The sequence below is a fragment of the Entelurus aequoreus genome, linkage group LG24 (genome assembly GCF_033978785.1).
Source record: "Entelurus aequoreus isolate RoL-2023_Sb linkage group LG24, RoL_Eaeq_v1.1, whole genome shotgun sequence".
Lineage (NCBI taxonomy): Eukaryota > Metazoa > Chordata > Actinopteri > Syngnathiformes > Syngnathidae > Entelurus > Entelurus aequoreus.
This window is the reverse complement of record NC_084754.1, coordinates 2564404-2585782: the sequence shown is the minus strand read 5'-3', so window position 1 is coordinate 2585782 and position 21379 is coordinate 2564404. Positions and strand designations below refer to the sequence as shown.

Here is a 21379-nt window from a genome sequence, read left to right as displayed (position 1 = left end):
CTATCCAAGTAAGTCCTCCTGTTGTGTTGCTACAGCCAGCCGCTAATACACCGATCCCACCTACAACTTTCTTCTTTGCAGTCTCCATTGTTCATTAAACAAATTGCAAAAGATTCACCAAAGCAGATGTCCAGAATACTGTGGAATTATGAGATGAAAACAGAGCTATTTTGTATTGTTTTCAATGGGGTACCGATACTTCTGTTTCACTGGCTACGTCACGCGCATACGTCATCATCCAAAGACGTTTTAAACCGGAAGTTTAGCGGGAAATTTAAAATGTCACTTTATAAGTTAACCCGGCCGTATTGGCATGTGTTGCAATGTTAAGATTTCATCATTGATATATAAACTATCAGACTGCGTGGTCGCTAGTAGTGGCTTTCAGTAGGCCTTTAAAAACACTCGGATCCTGTCATAGATATGATCTTTAACTAGCTTTTGGCAGAAGGTTCTTAAAAAATGCACAGTGTTCCTGTAACACTGACACTATAAATAGACCTAAATCAAATATTCACTGTTGAGGATACTGGTTTTCCGGCATATACAAAATAACAATATTAGTGAAAAGAGGTTATTAGCTTTCTGGAAATGTGGCCCCCTAAAACAATATAGTTGGATATTCTAGGTCAGGGGTCACCAACTTTTTTGAAACCAAGAGCTACTTCTTGGGTACTGATTAATGCGAAGGGCTACCAGTTTGATACACACTTAAATAAATTGCCAGAAATAGCCAATTTGCTCAATTTACCTTTAACTCTATGTTATTATTAATAATTAATGATATTTATCATTGTGGAAACACTGATCATCTTAATGATTTCTCACAATAAATATATATAGAAACAGATAAATATCAATATGCAACACTTTATTTTTATACTTTCTCTAAGTGCACATTTTTCAAATTGAACATTTTCAAATGATGACTTCTAAGACAGTCTTGTGAAATCACAATATCCCATTTTAACTAGCTAGCCACTAACATTTTTGAACAAATCATGAATTACTTTGCACCATGTTTGTACAAATAACTCATGTAAAATATAAAAGTCAACTCTCAAATTTTTAAATAAATCATGTCACACTTTGAACTGGACACCAAATCTGTTATCTGTTTCTTTGTCAGTTAGTGAAGACCAAGTCTTTAAAATATTTTCTTGGATTTTCAAATTCTATTTGAGTTTTGTCTCTCTTAGAATTAAAAATGTCGAGCAAAGCGAGACCAGCTTGCTATTAAATAAATAAAATTTGAAAAATTAGAGGCAGCTCACTGGTAAGTGCTGCTATTTGAGCTATTTTTAGAACAGGCCAGCGGGCTACTCATCTGGTCCTTACGGGCTACCTGGTGCCCGCGGGCACCACGTCGGTGACCCCTGTCCTAGGTGTTACGGACGCCCAATTGATGACCTCTGAATTATATAGTTCAGCAAATTTTTGAAAATATTGTGTTCACATACAAACAAGCCACGATTCCAACTCTAAATGCCAAAAGCCAGGATGTAATTTGTATACAGAACAAAGTCAAAGTCAAAAGACTGCGGGCGGTGTTTTTACAACGACACCTGCCCTGATAAGTTGGAGCAGAGCTTCCACAAACAAAATGGCCTTTTCCTTCTTGGTCAATGATTAATGTTAGTGACTCACATCCCTCGCCAGGCTGTGCTTCAGGCTGCTGGCAAGAAGCAGTCGAAGGGGGAGGTCCAGGTTGAACTTGCAGTGGGTGTGGACGATCTCGTGCACGCCGAGCAGCTCTTCACTGTACAGATAGTGCAGCGTTAGAGTGCAAATATAACAGACGGAGGTTAACAATAATGAACTCACTTGTGGAGATACTCATCAGAGTTGCACATCTTGAGAACATAATGGCCGTTTGTTTTGGGAGTGAGGTCCAGCAGCCGGACGGTTTGATCAATGAAACTTTTCACTGTCCTGTTCACTGGGGAAAAAGAGATGTTGATATTAGGTAGGTAGGGAAATAAGAAGCCGGGTGGATGAATGAATGGATGGGTGTTGTACCTGAGGTGGGGATGGTAAGCGGATTACTTTTATATTCAATTGCCACGTTAATTGTCAGCTCCACTTGCTGTAGCAGTGCAGGGTGGATATCCAGCACTCTGGCATAAACCACGCCCTGGTTTAAAGCGCTTTGTGCATTTTTGTAGCGTGACGTCAGACTGCCAGTGGAAATAGGATGACAGAAATAAATAGGACAAAGCTCAAAGATGTAGATAGTAGTCTTGGTGGTCGGAAACTGGAATAACAAGTTGAATCACAAGTATATTTACAATCTAGACCGGGGGTCAGCAACCCGCGGCTCTAGAGCCACATAGCGCCGCCCTAGTGGCTCCCTGTAGCATTTTTTTTTAAAAAGGATTGAAAACGGAAAAAGATGGGGAAAAATATTTTGTTTTGTTTTAGCATGTTTTTTGTTTGAGGACAAACATGACACAAACCTTGTGTATGCTTCACTGATGACAGTATTTAGTGAACAACGTTTTGTTATACTAATTTTGACGGTTCTTGAACTCACCATAGTGTGGACTGTGACGCAACAGTTTGTTTACAAGTAAAATCTTCCACTCCTTTTTCTCATACTTTGCGTGAATGCACAAAGGTGTGCTTTGATGATGTTATTGACTTGTTGGAGCGCTAATCGGGCTATTTAGGCTAGCTGTATGTACATATTGCATCATTATGCCTAATATGTAGGTATATTTAATCTTCTTTAATTTCCTTTACTTTTATCCTCTTTGTATATAATTTAGTTTTGCATGTCTCATGACACATTATCTGTATGTAATATTGGCTGCATTTCAGATACTTGTTTGTGGGCCATGTTGTTCCAGACCACAGCAAACATTACCTAGCTCGCCAAACAATGTAATAAATCTATTAAAAGAAGACAGCCTGCCGTTTCCTTTAACTTGGACACACACATCTATACCTTTGGCCTTTAAAAAACAGTAATTCCCAGGAGTTATCTCACCTCCTAAGTAGCCTCTGATTTGCTAATAGTTGAAAAGGTTGCAATGTTTTGAGGCCTTTTTTTCCCCCCAACAAAATTTAGTCAGCTTGGGATTTTAAGAATTGGATATCAATGTTTTGAATGTTCCTTGTAACTCTAACCTCAAAAGGCAAAAAAAAAGAATAGTGAAAATAAACACTGTATTGATGTTTTACTTGATGTATACCACCCTAACTTGGCTCAAATGGTACTGGTTCAAAACCAACTCCTGCCATCCTAGTTACGGCCGTTGTGTCCTTGGGCAAGAAACTTCACCCAGTGTGCTCCCAGTGCCGCTCACACGGGCGTATGAATGTTTGGTGGTGGTCAAAGAGGCCATAGGCACAAATCATTCTACCATATTTTTCGGACTATAAGTCACAGTTTTTTTTCATAGTTTGGTCGGGGGTGCGACTTATACTCAGGAGCGACTTATGTGTGAAATGATTAACACATTAGCGTAAAATATCAAATAATATTATTTAGCTCATTGACGTAAGAGACTAAACGTATAAGATTTCATGGGATTTAGCGATTAGGAGTGACAGATTGTTTGGTAAACGTATAGCATGTTCTATATGTTATAGTTATTTGAAAGACTCTTACCATAATATGTTACGTTAACATACCAGGCACGCGCATTTATGCCTCATATAACGTACACTTATTCAGCCTGTTCACTATTCTTTATTTATTTTAAATTGCCTTTCAAATGTCTATTCTTGGTGTTGGCTTTTATCAAATACATTTCCCCAAAAAATGCGACTTATACTCCAGTGCGACGTATATATGTTTTTTTCCTTCTTTATTATGCATTTTCAGCCGGTACGACTTATACTCCGGAGCGACTTATACTTCGAAAAATACGGTAGTCAGCTTTGGCTACAAATGTAGCTTACAATGGTGGGTTCTAACGTCTCACTGTAAACACTACATTCTTCCCTTTGGCAATATTTTCCGGAAATTCTAAATACATTTTCACTGATATGCGGATGACACCCAACTCTACGTCTCAACCAAACCAGATGTTTCTCTTCCTCCTTCCTCCCTTACAGACTGCCTCAGTGAGCTCTCATCCAATTTCCTCCAACTCAATAGTAGTAAAACCGAAATCTTACTTGTAGGTACAAAATCCATTCTAGCCTAAACCAACAGCTTGTCCGTTACTCTCGGCAATTCCTCCGTCCCACCCTCCTCCCAATTTAAGAGTCTGGGTGTCATCCTCGACAGCACACTCTCTTTTCAAGCTCACATAAACAACATTACCCAGTCTGCTTACTTTCATTTACGCAACATTAATCGACTTCGCCCATCCCTAACACCACATACTCGCTCTTGTTTGGTCTCCCTCACAAGTCACTTCACAAACTTCAGCTTCTCCAGAACTCTGCAGCCCGTATAATCACCAGAACCCCTTCAATCCAACACATCACCCCTGTTCTGCAAGAACTCCATTGGCTACCCATCAAACACTGTATCCAATTTAAAATAACTCTCCTCACTTTCAAAGCTACCTTTTTCCGTCATATCTCTCTGACCTGCTCCGTGTCGCCACACCCTCACGTTCCCTAAGATCCTCTTCATCCGTCCATCTCACTGTCCTCTTATATAAACTGTCCACCCGCTCAGCCCCTCATCTTTGGAAGTCATTACCACCAGACCTTTGTATTATAGACTCAATATCCCTCTTTAAATCAAGACTCAAAACACACCTATTCCTTACTGCTTATTCACTGTAAATCTTGTTGTTTTTATCCAATTGATTTTCTTGTTTTGATTTTGTACGGTGTTCTTGAGTGCCCAGAAAGGCGCCTTATTAATAAAATGTATTATTAATATTATTATTATTATTATTAAAGCGCTTTGAGTGTCTGGAAAAGCGTTGTATAAATCTAATCCATTACTATTATTACTAGATGGCAGTAAAAGTACAGACTCAGAGCTTGTTGTCAAATTACTGTACTGTTTTAATTATAACTAATAATTATCATTATAATTACAGAAACTAAACACCACCAAAAACGTCCTATTTGTCCACAAGTTGCAGACATTTTCCATGTATGTTTTACGCTTAAAAATAGTTTGTAAACCTAAATTTACAGTACAGGCCAAATGTTTGGACACACCTTCTCATTCACAACACAACTGATGGTCCCAAGCCCATTGATAAAGGAATACATTCCACTACCGGTAATCAACTCTGATAAGGCACACCTGTGAAGTGAAAACCATTTCAGGTGACTAAGCAGTGATCGGAGCAAAGGGTGGCAATTTTGAAGAAACTAGAATATAAAACATATTTTCAGTTATTTCACCTTTTTTTGTTAAGTACATAACTCCACATGTGTTCATTCATAGTTTTGATGCCTTCAGTGACAATCTACAATGTAAATAGTCATGAAAATAAAGAAAACACATTGAATGAGAAGGTGTGTCCAAACTTTTGGCCTGTACTGTATGTTCCAACACATTTGTGAACTGTTGAGAGGGATCTACAGCGGTCATTTTTGTTGGTAAATAAAAGACGATGAGATCATCATCACACTTCAACATCTCTATCACGTAAATACTGCCTCTTTGCTAGGTCAGCATTGCAAATGAGAATTTGTTCCTAATTGTCTTACCCTGGATAACCATAGGTTAAATATGACATTACCTCGAACAGGGGTGTCAAACTCGTTTTAATTGAGGGCCATATCGCAGTTATGTTTGCCCTCACAGGGTCAATTCTTAATACACACTTGCCTATGCATTTGATGATTTGTTTTTTTATGTACAACAATGTAAAAATATTTTGTAGATTTTACAGTAAAAAACTGACAGGTCAGTCGCAAACATTTTACCGTAAAATTTGCAGTGTTTTTTTCAGCATGTTACTGTAAATGAAAAAAAACAGTACTACTGTTTTTCACGGTACAAAAGTGGCAGCTCAATTGATAGAATGTTACAGTGTTTTTTCCTGTTAATACAAAATGCATTTTTACAGTACAATTCTGGCAATTTAGTTGCCGGATTTTACCGTAAAAACTTAAACTATTGTGAATAACACAACAGTATCACTGTTTTTTACAGTAAAAACCTGGCAGCTCAGTTGCCGGCATTTTAAGGGTCAAAAAACAGTGGTACTGTTTTTCCATGTGCAGTAAAATGCTGTAAAACCACAGTAAATGTAATGAAGTCACTGTAAAATCTGTTTCTGAAATTAGACAATTTGATGAATAACTTGCTTTGAAATCATAAGTCAAGCAGATAAAAAGTATTTATTTCTAGTTTAAGAAAAACATTGTTTGAATGTATGATCATATATTTGTTACATTATAACATTTATGTTTAAAAAATATGCGATTGCATTGAGTACATTACACTACCGTTCAAAAGTTTGGGGTCACCCAAACAATTTTGTGGAATAGCCTTCATTTCTAAGAACAAGAATAGACTGTCGAGTTTCAGATGAAAGTTCTCTTTTTCTGGCCATTTTGAGCGTTTAATTGACCCCACAAATGTGATGCTCCACAAACTCAATCTGCTCAAAGGAAGGTCAGTTTTGTAGCTTCTGTAACGAGCTAAAGTGTTTTCAGATGTGTGAACATGATTGCACAAGGGTTTTCTAATCATCAATTAGCCTTCTGAGCCAATGAGCAAACACAGTGTACCATTAGAACACTGGAGTGATAGTTGCTGGAAATGGGCCTCTATACACCTATGTAGATATTGCACCAAAAAGCAGACATTTGCAGCTAGAATAGTCATTTACCACATTAGCAATGTATAGAGTGTATTTCTTTCAAGTTAAGACTAGTTTAAAGTTATCTTCATTGAAAAGTACAGTGCTTTTCCTTCAAAAATAAGGACATTTCAATGTGACCCCAAACTTTTCAACGGTAGTGTATATTTTCTGTCAAAATGGAAAAAACTAATACATTCAGTAAGAAAATATAAAGTACTCCAATGACACATATTACTCAAGTTTAACATTAAAAATTAAGAAAACGGCAACAATGTATTTTGTAAATAAATATAAAATGTCATCCTTTCCAAATATAACTGTAATAAGGAAATAATACAAAATGTTAGTGAATATCGTTACCTGGGTGTCATTCTAGACCCAACACTTGGCTTTAAAAAAACCTATCAAACAGATGTGCCAGAGTCTTAAGTACAACATAAAAATGTTTAAATGTATCAGGAATTCGTTAACACTGGAGTCAGCTGAAACTTACTTTAATGCAATGATTATGTCTCGTTTTTATTAGAGAGGTCCGATAATATCGGCCGATAAATGCTTTAAAATGTAATATCGGAAATTATCGGTATCTGTTTCAAAAAGTAAAATGTATGACTTTTTAAAAGGCCGCTGTGTACATGGACGTAGGGAGAAGTACAGAGCGCCAATGAACCTTAAAGGCACTGCCTTTGCGTGCCGGCCCAATCACATAATATCTACGGCTTTTCACACACACAAGTGAATGCCACGCATACTTGGTTAACAGCCATACAGGTCACACTGAGGGTGTCCGTATAAACAACTTTAAAAAAATCGATTCGAATTCGAATCGCGATTCTCACGTTGTGCGATTCAGAATCAAATCTCATTTTTTAAAAATCGATTTTTTTATTTTATTTTTTTTTTAAATTAATCAATCCAACAAAACAATACACAGCAATACCATAACAATGCAATCCAATTCCAAAACCAAACCCGACCCAGCAACACTCAGAACTGCAATAAACAGAGCAATTGAGAGGAGACACAAACACCACACAGAGCAAACCAAAAGTAGTGAAACAAAAATGAATATTATCAACAACAGTATCAATATTAGTTACAATTTCAACATAGCAGTGATTAAAAATCCCTCATTGACATTATCATTAGACATTTACTTTATGAGATGCGATGCAAGTGTAAGCCACTGTGACACTGTTGTTAATTTTTTGTATTATTTTTTTTAATTAATGTTTGTAATGATAACATCAATGAGGGATTTTTAATCACTGCTATGTTGAAATTGTTACTAATATTGATACTGTTGTTGATAATATTCATTTTTGTCTCACTACTTTTAGATTGTTCCGTGTCATGTTTGTGTGTCCTCAATTGCTCTGTTTATTGCTATTCTGAATGTTGCTGGGTCGGGTTTTGTTTTGAAATTGTATTGCATTATTATGGTATTGTTGTGTATTGTTTTCATTAAAAAAATTAAAAAAAAAAAAAAAAAAAAAAAAAAAATTAAAAAAAATCGTTTTTGAATTGAGAATCGTGTTGAATTGAAAAAAAAAAATCGATTCTGAATCGAATTGTGACCCCAAGAATCGATTTTGAATCGAATCGTGGGACACCCAAAGATTCCCAGCCCTAATATATACACTACCGTTCAAAAGTTTGGGGTCACGTTGAAATGTCCTTATTTTTGAAGGAAAAGCACTGTACTTTTCAATGAAGATAACTTTAAACTAGTCTTAACTTGAAAGAAATACACTCTATACATTGCTAATGTGGTAAATGACTATTCTAGCTGCAAATGTCTGCTTTTTGGTGCAATATCTACATAGGTGTATAGAGGCCCATTTCCAGCAACTATCACTCCAGTGTTCTAATGGTACAATGTGTTTGCTCATTGGCTCAGAAGGCTAATTGATGATTAGAAAACCCTTGTGCAATCATGTTCACACATCTGAAAACACTTTAGCTCGTTACAGAAGCTACAAAACTGACCTTCCTTTGAGCAGATTGAGTTTCTGGAGCATCACATTTGTGGGGTCAATTAAACGCTCAAAATGGCCAGAAAAAGAGAACTTTCATCTGAAACTCGACAGTCTATTCTTGTTCTTAGAAATGAAGGTTTCCACAAAATTGTTTGGGTGACCCCAAACTTTTGAACGGTAGTGTATATATTATATTTATGCATGAGAACATTTTGTTGTAAACTGTGTGTGTGTTATAATCTTGGTTGTTTTTACAAATGACAGATGTGAACAAGAGCATGTATTGTCTGTGTGATGATGTAAATGAGGTGTGGTTGTATTGTATAATTATGTGTCATTGAAAAGGCATTTCATGACTTTTCTTAGTTTGATTACATGCTATAGTATAATTTGAATGTTATATTTTTTCGCATGATTTTTGTATCTCTTTAATTTAGGTAGCCAGGGACTGCAGATGGAAATGAGCTATTTAGCTATAAGCTGGTACAGAACATACAGTATCTGTCTTTGAGCTTAATGTATCTGTGCATTGTCCCTTCCAATAAAGACTAAACGAAAATACAAACTTCCAGGCTTTTGAGGGCCCAAAAAAATGAGATCTTGTGATCTAGAAGGCTTAGCGCTGTAGACGGCGACAAAAAGTAGGCCTGAGCTACGCTGGAGGACGGTTATTATACAGTTTGAGCAATTAAGAGTGAATATATTGTGACACGTTAGGGATGATGTTTGATAAGGAATTATCGAGTTCGAGCCTATTATGGAATCCTCTTATCGAACTGATTCCTTATCGATTCTCTTATGGAGTCCAGATAGGTTGTTGTATATGGAAAAAAACACACAATATTTGGTTTAACAAAAGCTCACTTTTATTATATAATAAAAAAATAAAATCTAGTAAATAAATAAATATTGACTGTTACCCACCTAAAAAAATAAAATAAAATAAATAAATATTGACTGTTGTTACCCAAAGTATATTAAGTGGGATTTTTCAGAGAAACAAATATATACAGTAACACAAAAACAAGCTGTCTCTGTGATCACTATAGGTGTATGAATAATAAGATTAAGGAACACGTTCCATTTACGCCATTCAACATGTGAAAAACAGAGCTGATATAACGCTACCTTTTCTACATGTCAAACTAAAATTATTCACTCACGCCATTTATTTTACAATTTTGTTAATTTACCAAAACCAAATGCGCATAATGCCTGGTTCACACCAACGGCGCTTGCCGCGCTTTAAAGCGGCGAGCAAAGCGCCGTCATTTTTGTCAATTTTTCCACGAATATCCTGATCTCCAAAGTAATGTTATGCTTTGATACGCTCTGATACGAATTAGTACGAATTATTTCCCGCTTTGTTACCGTTCCTCACGATTTGATGCCGCTTTGATACGCTTTAAATCACGCTTTGATACGTTTTATTACGCTTTATTGAACTTTATTACGCTTTGATGCGATCCTGACTCTTTAAATCAGGCTCTGACACGATTATCAAGCTCCGTTGTGCATTGTTACGCCCTGTTACGCATTGGAATTATAGAGGTCGCCGATGTCACTCCAGCGGTATATAAAGATGCAGCATATGCACAAAGTCATTGCATCTTTGGCTCCCGAACAGGATGGCAGAGCAACAAGATCAAGAAGTTCTAGGTGTACCAGAGCATGATCTATCCGAAGAAGACATGATGTTTGTCTCCCTTTTGTATAACTACATCTTAACCCTTGAGGCGGAGGAGAGGGAGGAAGAACAGCCAAGACAAGGGGAGGTTGACCGACGAGCAGGAGGGAGAACACCGTTTATCCGGAGCTGCGGTGGCGACTGGGGTCCGCGCTTTGAACCAAGATCTGTTAAGCTTTCTGTCTCGCCTCTTGGTGAGGGTGGTCACATTTTTCCCTGCTCCTCCTCCTTCCCGCTTGCTTTCTTGTGTCCTTGTCTGAACTTTTTGAAGCCTCTTTTCTTGAGCTGTCCTCAAATCTAAACATCAAAATTAATTTGATCAACTGGACTCTCGACGCAATTGACAGTCTTTTCGACAAGGAAAAGAGGTTCGGGGGAGCCTGGCTGCCCTGATGGAACCATTGCTGCGGGGTACGTGAGAGATTCCTGGAATACTTGGAGAATCATGTGCCTCTCAGTCCTTTCCATCGAGGACGTGGAAGACATCTACCTATTTGGAGCCGTGATCGCAGGGCATTTGCTGATTGGGCTGGGCATTGCTCTGCTGTATCGTCAAATTCGGAAGACGATGGCAGCCACTCAAGGGGCCAACAGGCTGTTCAACGCAATGGAAGGATTGGGTCGTGCTGTGGGATCACAGACTGGAGCGATTGCTGATTTGAATCGCAAAATGGATTCCATCTTGATGAAGTTTGCAGAGAAAGAATACATTGGAATTGTCAGAGCCAGCATACAGAGCAGGAATGTCATTGTTTTGACTGCTCGAAGAAAAAACAACATCTTAATCTACGATTTGACTCCCTCGAATGGCCTTGAGGAACAGGCTGTTTGAAAACACTCCCCTGAGGACTCCTCAAAGATGGACGCTTTTGACCTTCCCTTTTTTTCAAAAGCACCTGGGTCGGACTCTTGAACTCTTGAACTCTTGGGGCCGGCCTCGGCCCATAAAGACAATTCCAACATCTCACCCAAGTTAATTGGGCATACATGCGCGCACACACCCCTCCCCAAATCAACGCCTTCACCACTGCTTAATTTCCTCCGGGGTTGTGGGGGCTGAGTAGCGCTCAACAGCAGCTGCCGGCCTCCAGGGTCCTGTTGGATGACTCTGTTGCGAGTTGTTGTGATTACATGTACCATGTTTATGTGTGCCATGCTATGTGAGGTTTTTTTCCTCGGACTCAGTCTGGACCATTCCTGAGGGTCCAGCCTCAGACTGATATTTTTTTTACTCTTCCCCCCTTTCCCAATGTCACCTTTTCCCCACCTTTTTAAGGAGCGCCCTGAGTGGCTGATCCGTTGGCGGTCCCGTCTTGTCTCCCTGTAACGTATGTCTGCTCTTAGCGGGATTGTGCCGAAAATGTAATTTCAGTTCTTATGTGTCTTGTACATGTTAAGAATGGACAAATAAAGCTGCTCTCTGCTCTCTTTCCTAGCTTTGCTGAGCTTTCTCACGCTTTTATACGCTCTCGGCGCTTTATTCCATTCTTGACAGAGCGCCAAAGTTTTTTAAACCGTTTAAAAATTTTTGCCGATCTTGCAGCATGTCCCGCTTCACTACACGCTTTCCCACGATCCATTACGACCCTCGCGCTTTAATCGCGCTTTGTTACGCTTTAACGCCGCTTTGCATGCCGCTTTAAAGCGCCGTTAGTGTGAACCTAGCATAAATATTACATATTACAGGCTTTTTGGTGGACAGAAAAAGAAGGCATTATTACATACTTGGATGCTGCTTGGCAAAATGCAGCCATGGTTCTGGTGCTACCTTGTGGAGTATCGATCAGTTTGATGGTCCATTGATCCTGATGTGCAAGAGAAGTGTTTAGGACTGATGTTCCATCATCTTTTTTTGTATTCTTTTTTAAAAAAATAAACTCTTTAGGGTACTCACCATCACCACGCCATCCGTCTGTGTGTTGGAGCGAGTCAGTTTGTGGACAGGAACACTCAGGTCACATGAGAACCTTGTTTTGCTCTGGGCAAGCGAGACATGCTGCCTGGGGATTATGGGAGGGGACACGAGCAAAGTTGTGCTCGGGACTCGGACGGGAGGACGAGGGGCTATTGGAGGTTTATTTGTTCCTTTGTCAACAGCCTCTTTAAGACTTCCTTGAGCCCTGAGCTGGTTTGGGGGCTCAGGCTGAGACTGAGGCAGTTGTTCGTTGGAAAAAAACTCAATATCCTCGTAAAGATGCGATTCATCTTCAGTCAGAGATTCTGAGGGGGTGAAGATGCTTGCATATTGTCTTTGGACGGTTTTACGAGGTGGTACAGGTGGCGGTCCAAGAGATTGGCTATTTGTTGGTCCATGGGATGGGTGATATGGCGATCCAAATGATGGGCTATATAGTGGTGCAGATGGCTCCATTACATTATATTCTAGTCAAGGGTCTAGAATAATTGTGGGAAACACTGCAAGAAAGAATCACATGATCAGATTGTGAGACAGCAATTTATGACAGAAGCTGAGGCTCTTGATCATGGGTGTTCACTTCACACCTGTGAAGTGAAAACCATTTCAGGTGACGACCTCTTGAAACTCATCCAGAGAATCCCAAGAGTGTGCGAAAAATTAATCAGAGCAAAGGGTGGCTATTTGGAAGAAACTAGAATATAAAACATGTTTTCAGTTATTTCACCTTTTTTTGTGAAGTACATAACTCCACATGTGTTCATTCATAGTTTTGATGCCTTCAGTGACAATCTACAATGTAAATACCGTATTTCCTTGAATTGGCGCAGGGAATATAGTATTCGCACGTCTAGAATTACTGCCGGGTCAAACTCGTTTTTCAAAAGAATTAACGCATGCTTGGCCTTATCGCCGGTTTATTATTGAAGCTGGATCAAATTCGTTTCGCAAAATATTAATTTTATTATCGCATGTCTATAATTTTCGCCGGGTCAAACTCGTTTCGCAAAATATTTAACATATGTCTAGAACTTCCACCGGGTCAAATTCGTTACGTCACGAGTGACGCATCTGTCCTCATTTTCAAAATGGAGGAAGCTGCTTTCAGATTGAGTGAGCCTATGGCTTTGCACTTTGTTTATATTATATATATGTTTTTTTGCATTCTATTTTAGTTACTTGGAATTTATAACCCCCTGGCGCTGCTTTGTATTCTTTTTGTACTGTTTTGTACTACTTTTGTACTTATTTGATTGTTGAAATGTTGAAATGTATAAATAAAACTTAAAAAAAAAAAAAAAAAAAAAAAAAAAAAAAAGGAAGCTGCTTTCAGTAGTTTACAATCGCACAAAGGAAAAAAGATAAAGAGCTTTTCAGTAGGATTTAAGGTCCAAGCTATTGAATACCGGTACAGTATGTTAAAGAGAACAGTAAGCAGCTATGTTTTATTAATATACCGTAGCTGCGTGTGTGAAATACTGTATAAGTCATTAAATGACTCCCGCCTCCTGGTGGTAGAGGGCGCTGCCGCGCTAGTGATCCTTCTTGCGACTTCCGGTACTGCAGAAGAAGTGAACACACGCAGCAACAGATTTTTTTTCTTTTAACAAGGATTACATACCGGTATCTAAAATAAAACAGTTTTCTAAACTGGACTTTCAATCGAAGCAGGATGTAATAATTAAAGGAATATCTCCATCGAAACAGAGACTTTTAAAACTGAAGAAAGAAAATAAGGAAGACTTCTATAAACAAGTTATCGATGCTTTTGGTCAGAAGGAGCTGCAAATGGACTCCATTTATAAGTACAGGTAAGACCATAATAACGTTTTTTTAATTAAATGTGCTTTTCATGATGGTATGCTTACATCACACTCAAAGCGCACGCCTAAATTTTATGGATTCCTTTTGGTAAACGCCGGAGTGAGAAGAGGTTTTAAAATAATTACCGCATGCACGGCCATCCCGCCGGTTTCCGGTAAACGCAGGAGTGACAGGAGGTTTTAAATTAATTAACGCCCCTGCGGCTATTCAAGGAAATACGGTAGTCATGAAAATAAAGAAAACGCATTGAATGAGAAGGTGTGTCCAAACTTTTGGCCTGTGCTGTACATTCTTAAAATACGATTAAAGAAAAACATTAAAAAGTGGAATAAATGAGCAAACAGGTGAAATGTAACAAGACACAATTGCAATGTTGACTCTAATAGCAAGAAACTGCCACAAAGGCTGTTATTTTCTTTGAAGCTGTCATTGCTCAAAAAATAATAAAATCAAAATCAATGCGGTTATAAAATCATTGACGCATTACATATTTTGTGTGTTTGCCATATGTAAAAAAACAAAGTTTTCTTTGACAAAGGGGATAAAAGAAACAAAATCAATAAAAAATACAAATAAATTATAATCGTCGGATAGATTTGAAGTGGATTTAGAGACTTGAGAGTTTAAAGTAAAAAATACAAATTGTATGACTTATTTGAACACTTTCAAGAGCGGGGCCCTTTTGGATCGCCAACATTTTTATTGAGATGTTTTTTTTTTTTTAATGCTGTCATTGATCAAAAAATAATAATGAATTAAAATCAATGGTGTTATGCATTATTGACCTATGTAAGGCTGCAATTACTTCACATTAGATATTCAGCTTTGACATTTTTTTGGGGGGGGGGGCAATATTGCATATTTTGTGTTTTTGCTAGAGATGATAAATGCGTTAAAATGTAATATCGGAAATTATCGGTATCGTTTTTTTTATTATCAGTATCGTTTTTGTTTTGTTTTTTGTTTTTATTAAATCCACATAAAAAACACAAGATACACTTACAATTAGTGCACCAACCCAAAAAACCTCCCTCCCCCATTTACACTCATTCACACAAAAGGGTTGTTTCTTTCTGTTATTAATATTCTGCTTCCTACATTATATATCAATATATATCAATACAGTCTGCAAGGGATACAGTCCGTAAGCACACATGATTGTGCGTGCTGCTGCTCCACTAATAGTACTAACCTTTAACAGTTAATTTTACACATTTTCATTAATTACTAGTTTCTATGTAACAGTTTTTATATTGTTTTACTTTCTTTTTTATTCAAGAAAATGTTTTTAATTTATTTATCTTATTTTATTTTATTCATTTTTTGGTCCTTATCTTCACCATACCTGGTTGTCCAAATTAGGCATAATAATGTGTTAATTCCACGACTGTATATATCGGTTGATATCGGTATCGGTTGATATCGGTATCGGTAATTAAAGAGTTGGACAATATCAGCATATCGGATATCGGCAAAAAGCCATCCCTAGTTTTTGCCATTAAAAAAAAGGGTTTTGACAAATAGGGCATGAAACATTATATATCGACAGACCTGAAATGATTTAGAGCAGGGGTGTCAAACTCGTTGTCATTGAGGGCCACATCGCAGTAATAGCTGCATTTAGACGGCCGCTTTTTAAAAATTAATGACAATTATGCATGCGGGCAATAACCTATGATTAATCAAAATTCCAATTGATCTGATAGCGTCAAGTAGATTACACTTCAAAACATGATTTGACATTCAGTCTGATGTAGGATGAACTTGAAAATATTAGTTGAGGTAACGTTAAAATAAGTTATACTTATATAGCGCATCACTGTACCTGCAACCATACAGTACATACACTACAGGCCAAAACGGAGACCCTTCCGGTTCCAAGGGACCAATTTTAATTATAACTAATAATTATAGTTATAATTACAGAAACTAAACACCACCAAATAACGTCCTTATTGTCCACAAGTTGCTGACATTCTCTATGTATGTTTTATGCTTAAAAATAGTTTGTAAACCTAAATTTACAGTACAGGCCAAAAGTTTGTACACACCTTCTCAATTACAACACAACTGATGGTCCCAACCCCATTGATAAAGCAAGAAATTCCACTAATCAACACTGATAAGGCACACCTGTGATGTGAAAACTATTTCATGTGACTACCTCTTGAAGCTCATCGAGAGAATGCCAAGAGTGTGCAAAGCAGTAATCAAAGCAAAGGGTGGCTACTTTGAAGAAACTAGAATATAAAACATGTATTCAGTTATTTCACCTTTATTTGTTAAGTACATAACTCCACATAAGTCCACATCATAGTTTTGATGCCTTCAGAGACAATCTACAATGTAAATAGTCATGAAAATAAAGAAAACTCATTAAATGAGGAGAAGGTGTGTCCAAACTTTTGGCCTGTACTGTATGTTGGGCTGCAAATGACCCCCGGGCCACACTTTGGACACTCATGATCAAGAACCTTTTTTTTGTTAAGTACATAACTCCACATGATAGACATTTTTTTCCTGTCAAAATCGAAATAATTATTTGCATTTAGTAAAAAAAAAAGGAAGTATTTTATTAACACACATTTTTTTTAGGCTTTCGTGGGCCACACACAAAGATGTGGGGGGCCAGCAAACTCATCCCGCGGGCCGGATAAAACCTGTTCGCGGGCCGTACGTTTGATACCCCTGGTTTAGAAGATACGCACTTTTTCCTCAAAAAAATCGAAATAATTATTTGCATTTAGTAAAAAAAAAAAAAGGAAGAATTTTATTAACACACATTTTTCCCAGGCTTTCGCGGGCTACACACAAAGATGCGGGGGCCCCAGGCCTTCAGTTTGACACCTGTGATCTACAGATTTAAGCTTTGAATGAAAAACAATTACATAAAATAAATATACGATTTATACAGGCTTAGGCTGCTGCCCCCGCGACCCGATCTTGGATAAGCGGAAGAAGATGGATGGATGGACTTATTCATAACATTTTCATTACTGGGACCCTTCCGGTTCCAAGGGACCAAAACTGAAGGGAGCCCCTCAAAGTTTTAAATAAAATGTACAGATGGGCCCCCGCATGCTTTACATTTTTTAGTGCGCGGCCCTCGATGGAAAAAGTTTGGACACCCTTCTCTTGATTAATCAGTAACAGCATTTCAAATCTTAACAGGAAATGTTGCAGGGCGCCAACGACTGGACTATTTTCTTTTGTTTACACATGTTTAAAAAAACATGGCAGCCACATGAAATACGCACAATTGAAGGAAATATTACAACTTCCAATGTAGTGTAGTGTAGTAATCTCATACAATTTCAGCTGAGCAAAATATTACAGACGCGTACAAACGTATTAAAAACACCATTATATTAGAAGAAATCAAACAAATACATGGCATTAGTAACCTACCATTGAAGCTGGGGTTGAAGAGACGAGAAGCACATCACGCTCGGCGAGTTTAACCTGAAGACTTCTTTGCTTTATTCTTGGCTCCTCCCACTTTCTTCCCCTGTCCACAACAATGACAATACTCCCCCTAGTGGAGGACTACTAATATTACACCGGGCAGAAGCAGACCGACAGCAATTTTCTTCCCATCACAAAACCCTTCCTAGACCCCATTTACTTCCGGGGTCATTTCTGCTTACGTCAGTTCCTCTTATTCACGTCATTTCCTCTCACGTCATTGCCAGCGATCGATAAATCCAAATCTCCTGAAAATGGTGGTGTCACTGGATGATATTCGTCTTTATCTGTCCCAGGGGACTTATGTCAAACACCAGCAGGCTTCGCAACTTTTCAAGCGGAGTGTTAGGGCCGCTGCTGCGAACTTCTGTCTTCGTGGTAACGTGCAAAAAATATTAATTAATATATAATACTGTTAAATGTCCGTACTACTTTAAATCAACATTATTGTTGAAACCATTTCACTAATATTAATTCATATATAATACTGTTAAATGTCTGTACTTTAAATCAACATTATTGTTGAAACATTTCAGTAATATTAATTAATATATAATGTTAAATGTCTGTACTTTAAATCAACATTATTGTTGATAATTCAGACGTTTTGTTAACGCTGTATTATAAAAAAAAGAGTCAAACGAAGTGCTATCGATCGCTGTCAATGACGTAAGAGGAACTGACGTAAGCGGAAATGACGCCGGAAGTAAATGGGGGTTAGGAAGGTTTTTGTGATGGGAAGAAAATTGGCGTGACACATCCATTGAAATACCGTATTTAAAAACGAATAATTACATACAGCACTAATATGTCATTGTTTTAGTATATTTGATTGTGCATGGGAAATTATTAATAACGTTATAATTTGTTTAAATTAAATATATAGTAAGTTTTTTGGGTTCAATTTCAACTTTTCTAGACCAAAAATCACTTCATATTCTCCACTGCTCGCTAGTGTTACCATATCTGAGTTATTGTGTAGAAATATGGGGTAATAGCTACAAGTGTGCGCTTCATTCACTAACGGTGTTACAAAAAAGATCAATTAAAATAATACATAATGTTGGATATGGCAGCACGGTGACAGAGGGGTTAGTGCAGGGGTCACCAACCTTTTTGAACCAAGAGCTACTTCTTGGGTAGTGATTAATGCGAAGGGCTACCAGTTTGATACACACTTAAATAAATTGCCAGAAATAGCCAATTTGCTCAATTTACCTTTAACTCTATGTTATTATTAATAATTAATGATATTTACACTTAATTGAACGGTTTAAAAGAGGAGAAAACACGAAACAAATGACAATTAAATTTTGAAACATAGTTTATCTTCAATTTCAACTCTTTAAAATTCAAAATTCAACCGAAAAAAAGAAGAGAAAAACTAGCTAATTCAAATGTTTTTGAAAAAATTAAATTTATGGAACATCATTAGTAATTTTTCCTGATTAAGATTAATTTTAGAATTTTGATGACATGTTTTAAATAGGTTAAAATCCAATCTGCACTTTGTTAGAATATATAACAAATTGGACCAAGCTATATTTCTAACAAAGACAAATCATTATTTCTTCTAGATTTTCCAGAACACAAATTTTAAAAGAAATTCAAAAGACTTTGAAATAAGATTTAAATTTGATTCTACAGATTTTGTAGATTTGCCAGAATAATTTTTTTGAATTTTAATCATAATAAGTTTGAAGAAATATTTCACAAATATTCTTCGTCGAAAAAACAGAAGCTAAAATGAAGAATTAAATTAAAATGTATTTATTATTCTTTACAATAAAAAAAATAAATTGACTTGAACATTGATTTAAATTGTCAGGAAATAAGAGGAAGGAATTTAAAAGGTAAAAAGGTATATGTGTTTAAAAATCCTAAAATCATTTTTAAGGTTGTATTTTTTCTCTAAAATTGTCTTTCTGAAAGTTATAAGAAGCAAAGTAAAAAAATTAATGAAATTATTTAAACAAGTGAAGACCAAGTCTTTAAAATATTTTCTTGGATTTTCACATTCTATTTGAGTTTTGTCTCTCTTAGAATTAAAAATGTTGGGCAAAGCGAGACCAGCTTGCTAGTAAATAAATACAATTTAAAAAATAGAGGCAGCTCACTGGTAAGTGCTGCTATTTGAGCTATTTTTAGAACAGGCCAGCGGGCTACTCATCTGGTCCTTATGGGCTACCTGGTGCCCGCGGGCACCACGTTGGTGACCACTGGGTTAGTGCATGTGCCTCACAATACAAAGGTCCTGAGTTCAATCCCGGGCTCAGTTTGCATGTTCTCCCCGTGACTGCGTGGGTTCCCTCCGGGTACTCCGGCTTCCTCCCACCTCCAAAGACACGTACCTAGGGATAGGTTGATTGGCAACACTAAATGGTCCCTCGTGTGTGAATGTGAGTGTGAATGTTGTCTATCTGTGTTGGCCCTGCGATGAGGTGGCGACTTGTCCAGGGTGTACCCCGCCTTCCGCCCGAATGCAGCTGAGATAGGCTCCAGCAACCCCCGCGACCCCGAAAGGGACAAGCGGTATAGAAAATGGATGGATGGATAATGTTGGATATAGAGAACATACAAACCCTTTATTTATTAAATCACAATTATGGAAATTCAACGATTTGGTGCATTTGCAAACAGCAAAAATGATGTAGAAAGCAAACTATAACCTGCTACCCAAGAATGCACAACAATTCTTCTCAACAAAAGAGAAATATGACCTTAGAGGAAAATCTAATTGAAAACATTTGTATGCTCGTACAACACTTAAAACTTTTAGTATATCAGTATGTGGAATTAAATAATGGAATGGATTAAGCAAAGAAATCAAACAAAGCAGCAATATGATTCAGTTTAAGAGACTGTTCAAACTACAAGTGTTCACAAAGTACACAGAACAAGAATTATGATAAACATCTAAAACCCTTTTTTTTATTGAGACAAAGATTATTTATGTAAGTAATATTTGTATGCTTACTATGGTGTATTATTTATTTATTATTAATTTTTTCACTGTTCTGTTACAGAGAACAAGGAAATTGCTACGGTATGAAAAGGGGTAGGATTAAATAAGCTCTGCTTCTTCCTACTCCTTTTCGGACGTGCTGTAATGAAACAACTGGAATTGTGTGATGCATTACATTGTATCGTATGCATGTTCCACATACACTGAAACTGAACAGAACAGAACTTTAATTCAAGTTAGCAAATAAGGTTCCTTGGCATTGTCTTGAATTTAACTCACATAACATGAAACAAAATAGACATCAGCCACATTACAACAAGAGCTGTGTAACAAATTGTGAACTATAATCACAACACCAAACGTTAACGTTAATCTGACTGTGTCGATGAAAAATGAGCAGAGTTTAATTTGGAGCCCCCCCATTACAAAAAAAAAATTCACAGTTTTGTACAATTGTTATATATTTTTTTGAAGTCAAACTTGAATTTTATTTGATGCATGTTTTGAACTAAATGATTTAATGATAAATAGATTGTTCAATAACTAATTATATTTGGTGTAAAATAACAATTTTAACATCATTAAAACATACATTTCTAATTCATCCTACTGCATCGAGAACCGGGCCCCAGTGACACTGCCTTTCCAGTGCCCCTAACACCGTGCGCCACAGGGGCCAGTGAGATAATGAGGGGACAGGTTTCTATTATATTCTTATCAGTGACTGAGCTGGAAGGGGCTGGAAAAAAATGTGTGTTAAAATTTCATATGATGCGCCTTGTCATGAATATATTTACATTTTACACGTGC

At 37.2% G+C, this 21379-nt stretch overlaps 1 protein-coding gene and 1 long non-coding RNA gene across 11 annotated transcripts in view; one reads left to right on the top strand and one right to left on the bottom strand.

The window, feature by feature from the left end:
* The window catches only part of pik3c2g (phosphatidylinositol-4-phosphate 3-kinase catalytic subunit type 2 gamma), a 94590-nt gene that overhangs the window by 52999 nt on the left and 20212 nt on the right, over positions 1–21379 (bottom strand). For 5 of the 10 annotated variants that reach the window (XM_062035623.1, XM_062035626.1, XM_062035625.1 and 2 more), the window contains 6 exons: positions 17548–17674; positions 12295–12745; positions 12126–12205; positions 2020–2177; positions 1825–1939; positions 1648–1759 (listed from right to left, as the gene is read on the bottom strand). In XM_062035623.1, coding sequence (XP_061891607.1) covers positions 1648–1759; positions 1825–1939; positions 2020–2177; positions 12126–12205; positions 12295–12745; positions 17548–17582 — 951 coding nt within the window. In that variant the 5' untranslated portion in view covers positions 17583–17674. Of the gene's footprint in view, positions 1–1647; positions 1760–1824; positions 1940–2019; positions 2178–12125; positions 12206–12294; positions 12816–17547; positions 17675–21379 lie in introns of those variants that run through there. The other 5 variants (XM_062035618.1, XM_062035621.1, XM_062035622.1 and 2 more) reach the window with 2 other exon arrangements.
* LOC133641699 (uncharacterized) overlaps positions 5380–21379 on the top strand; it is a 526583-nt gene continuing 510583 nt past the window's right edge. The window contains exon 1 of the long non-coding RNA XR_009824326.1: positions 5380–5436. This is a non-coding gene — a long non-coding RNA (uncharacterized LOC133641699). The remainder of the gene's footprint in view (positions 5437–21379) is intronic.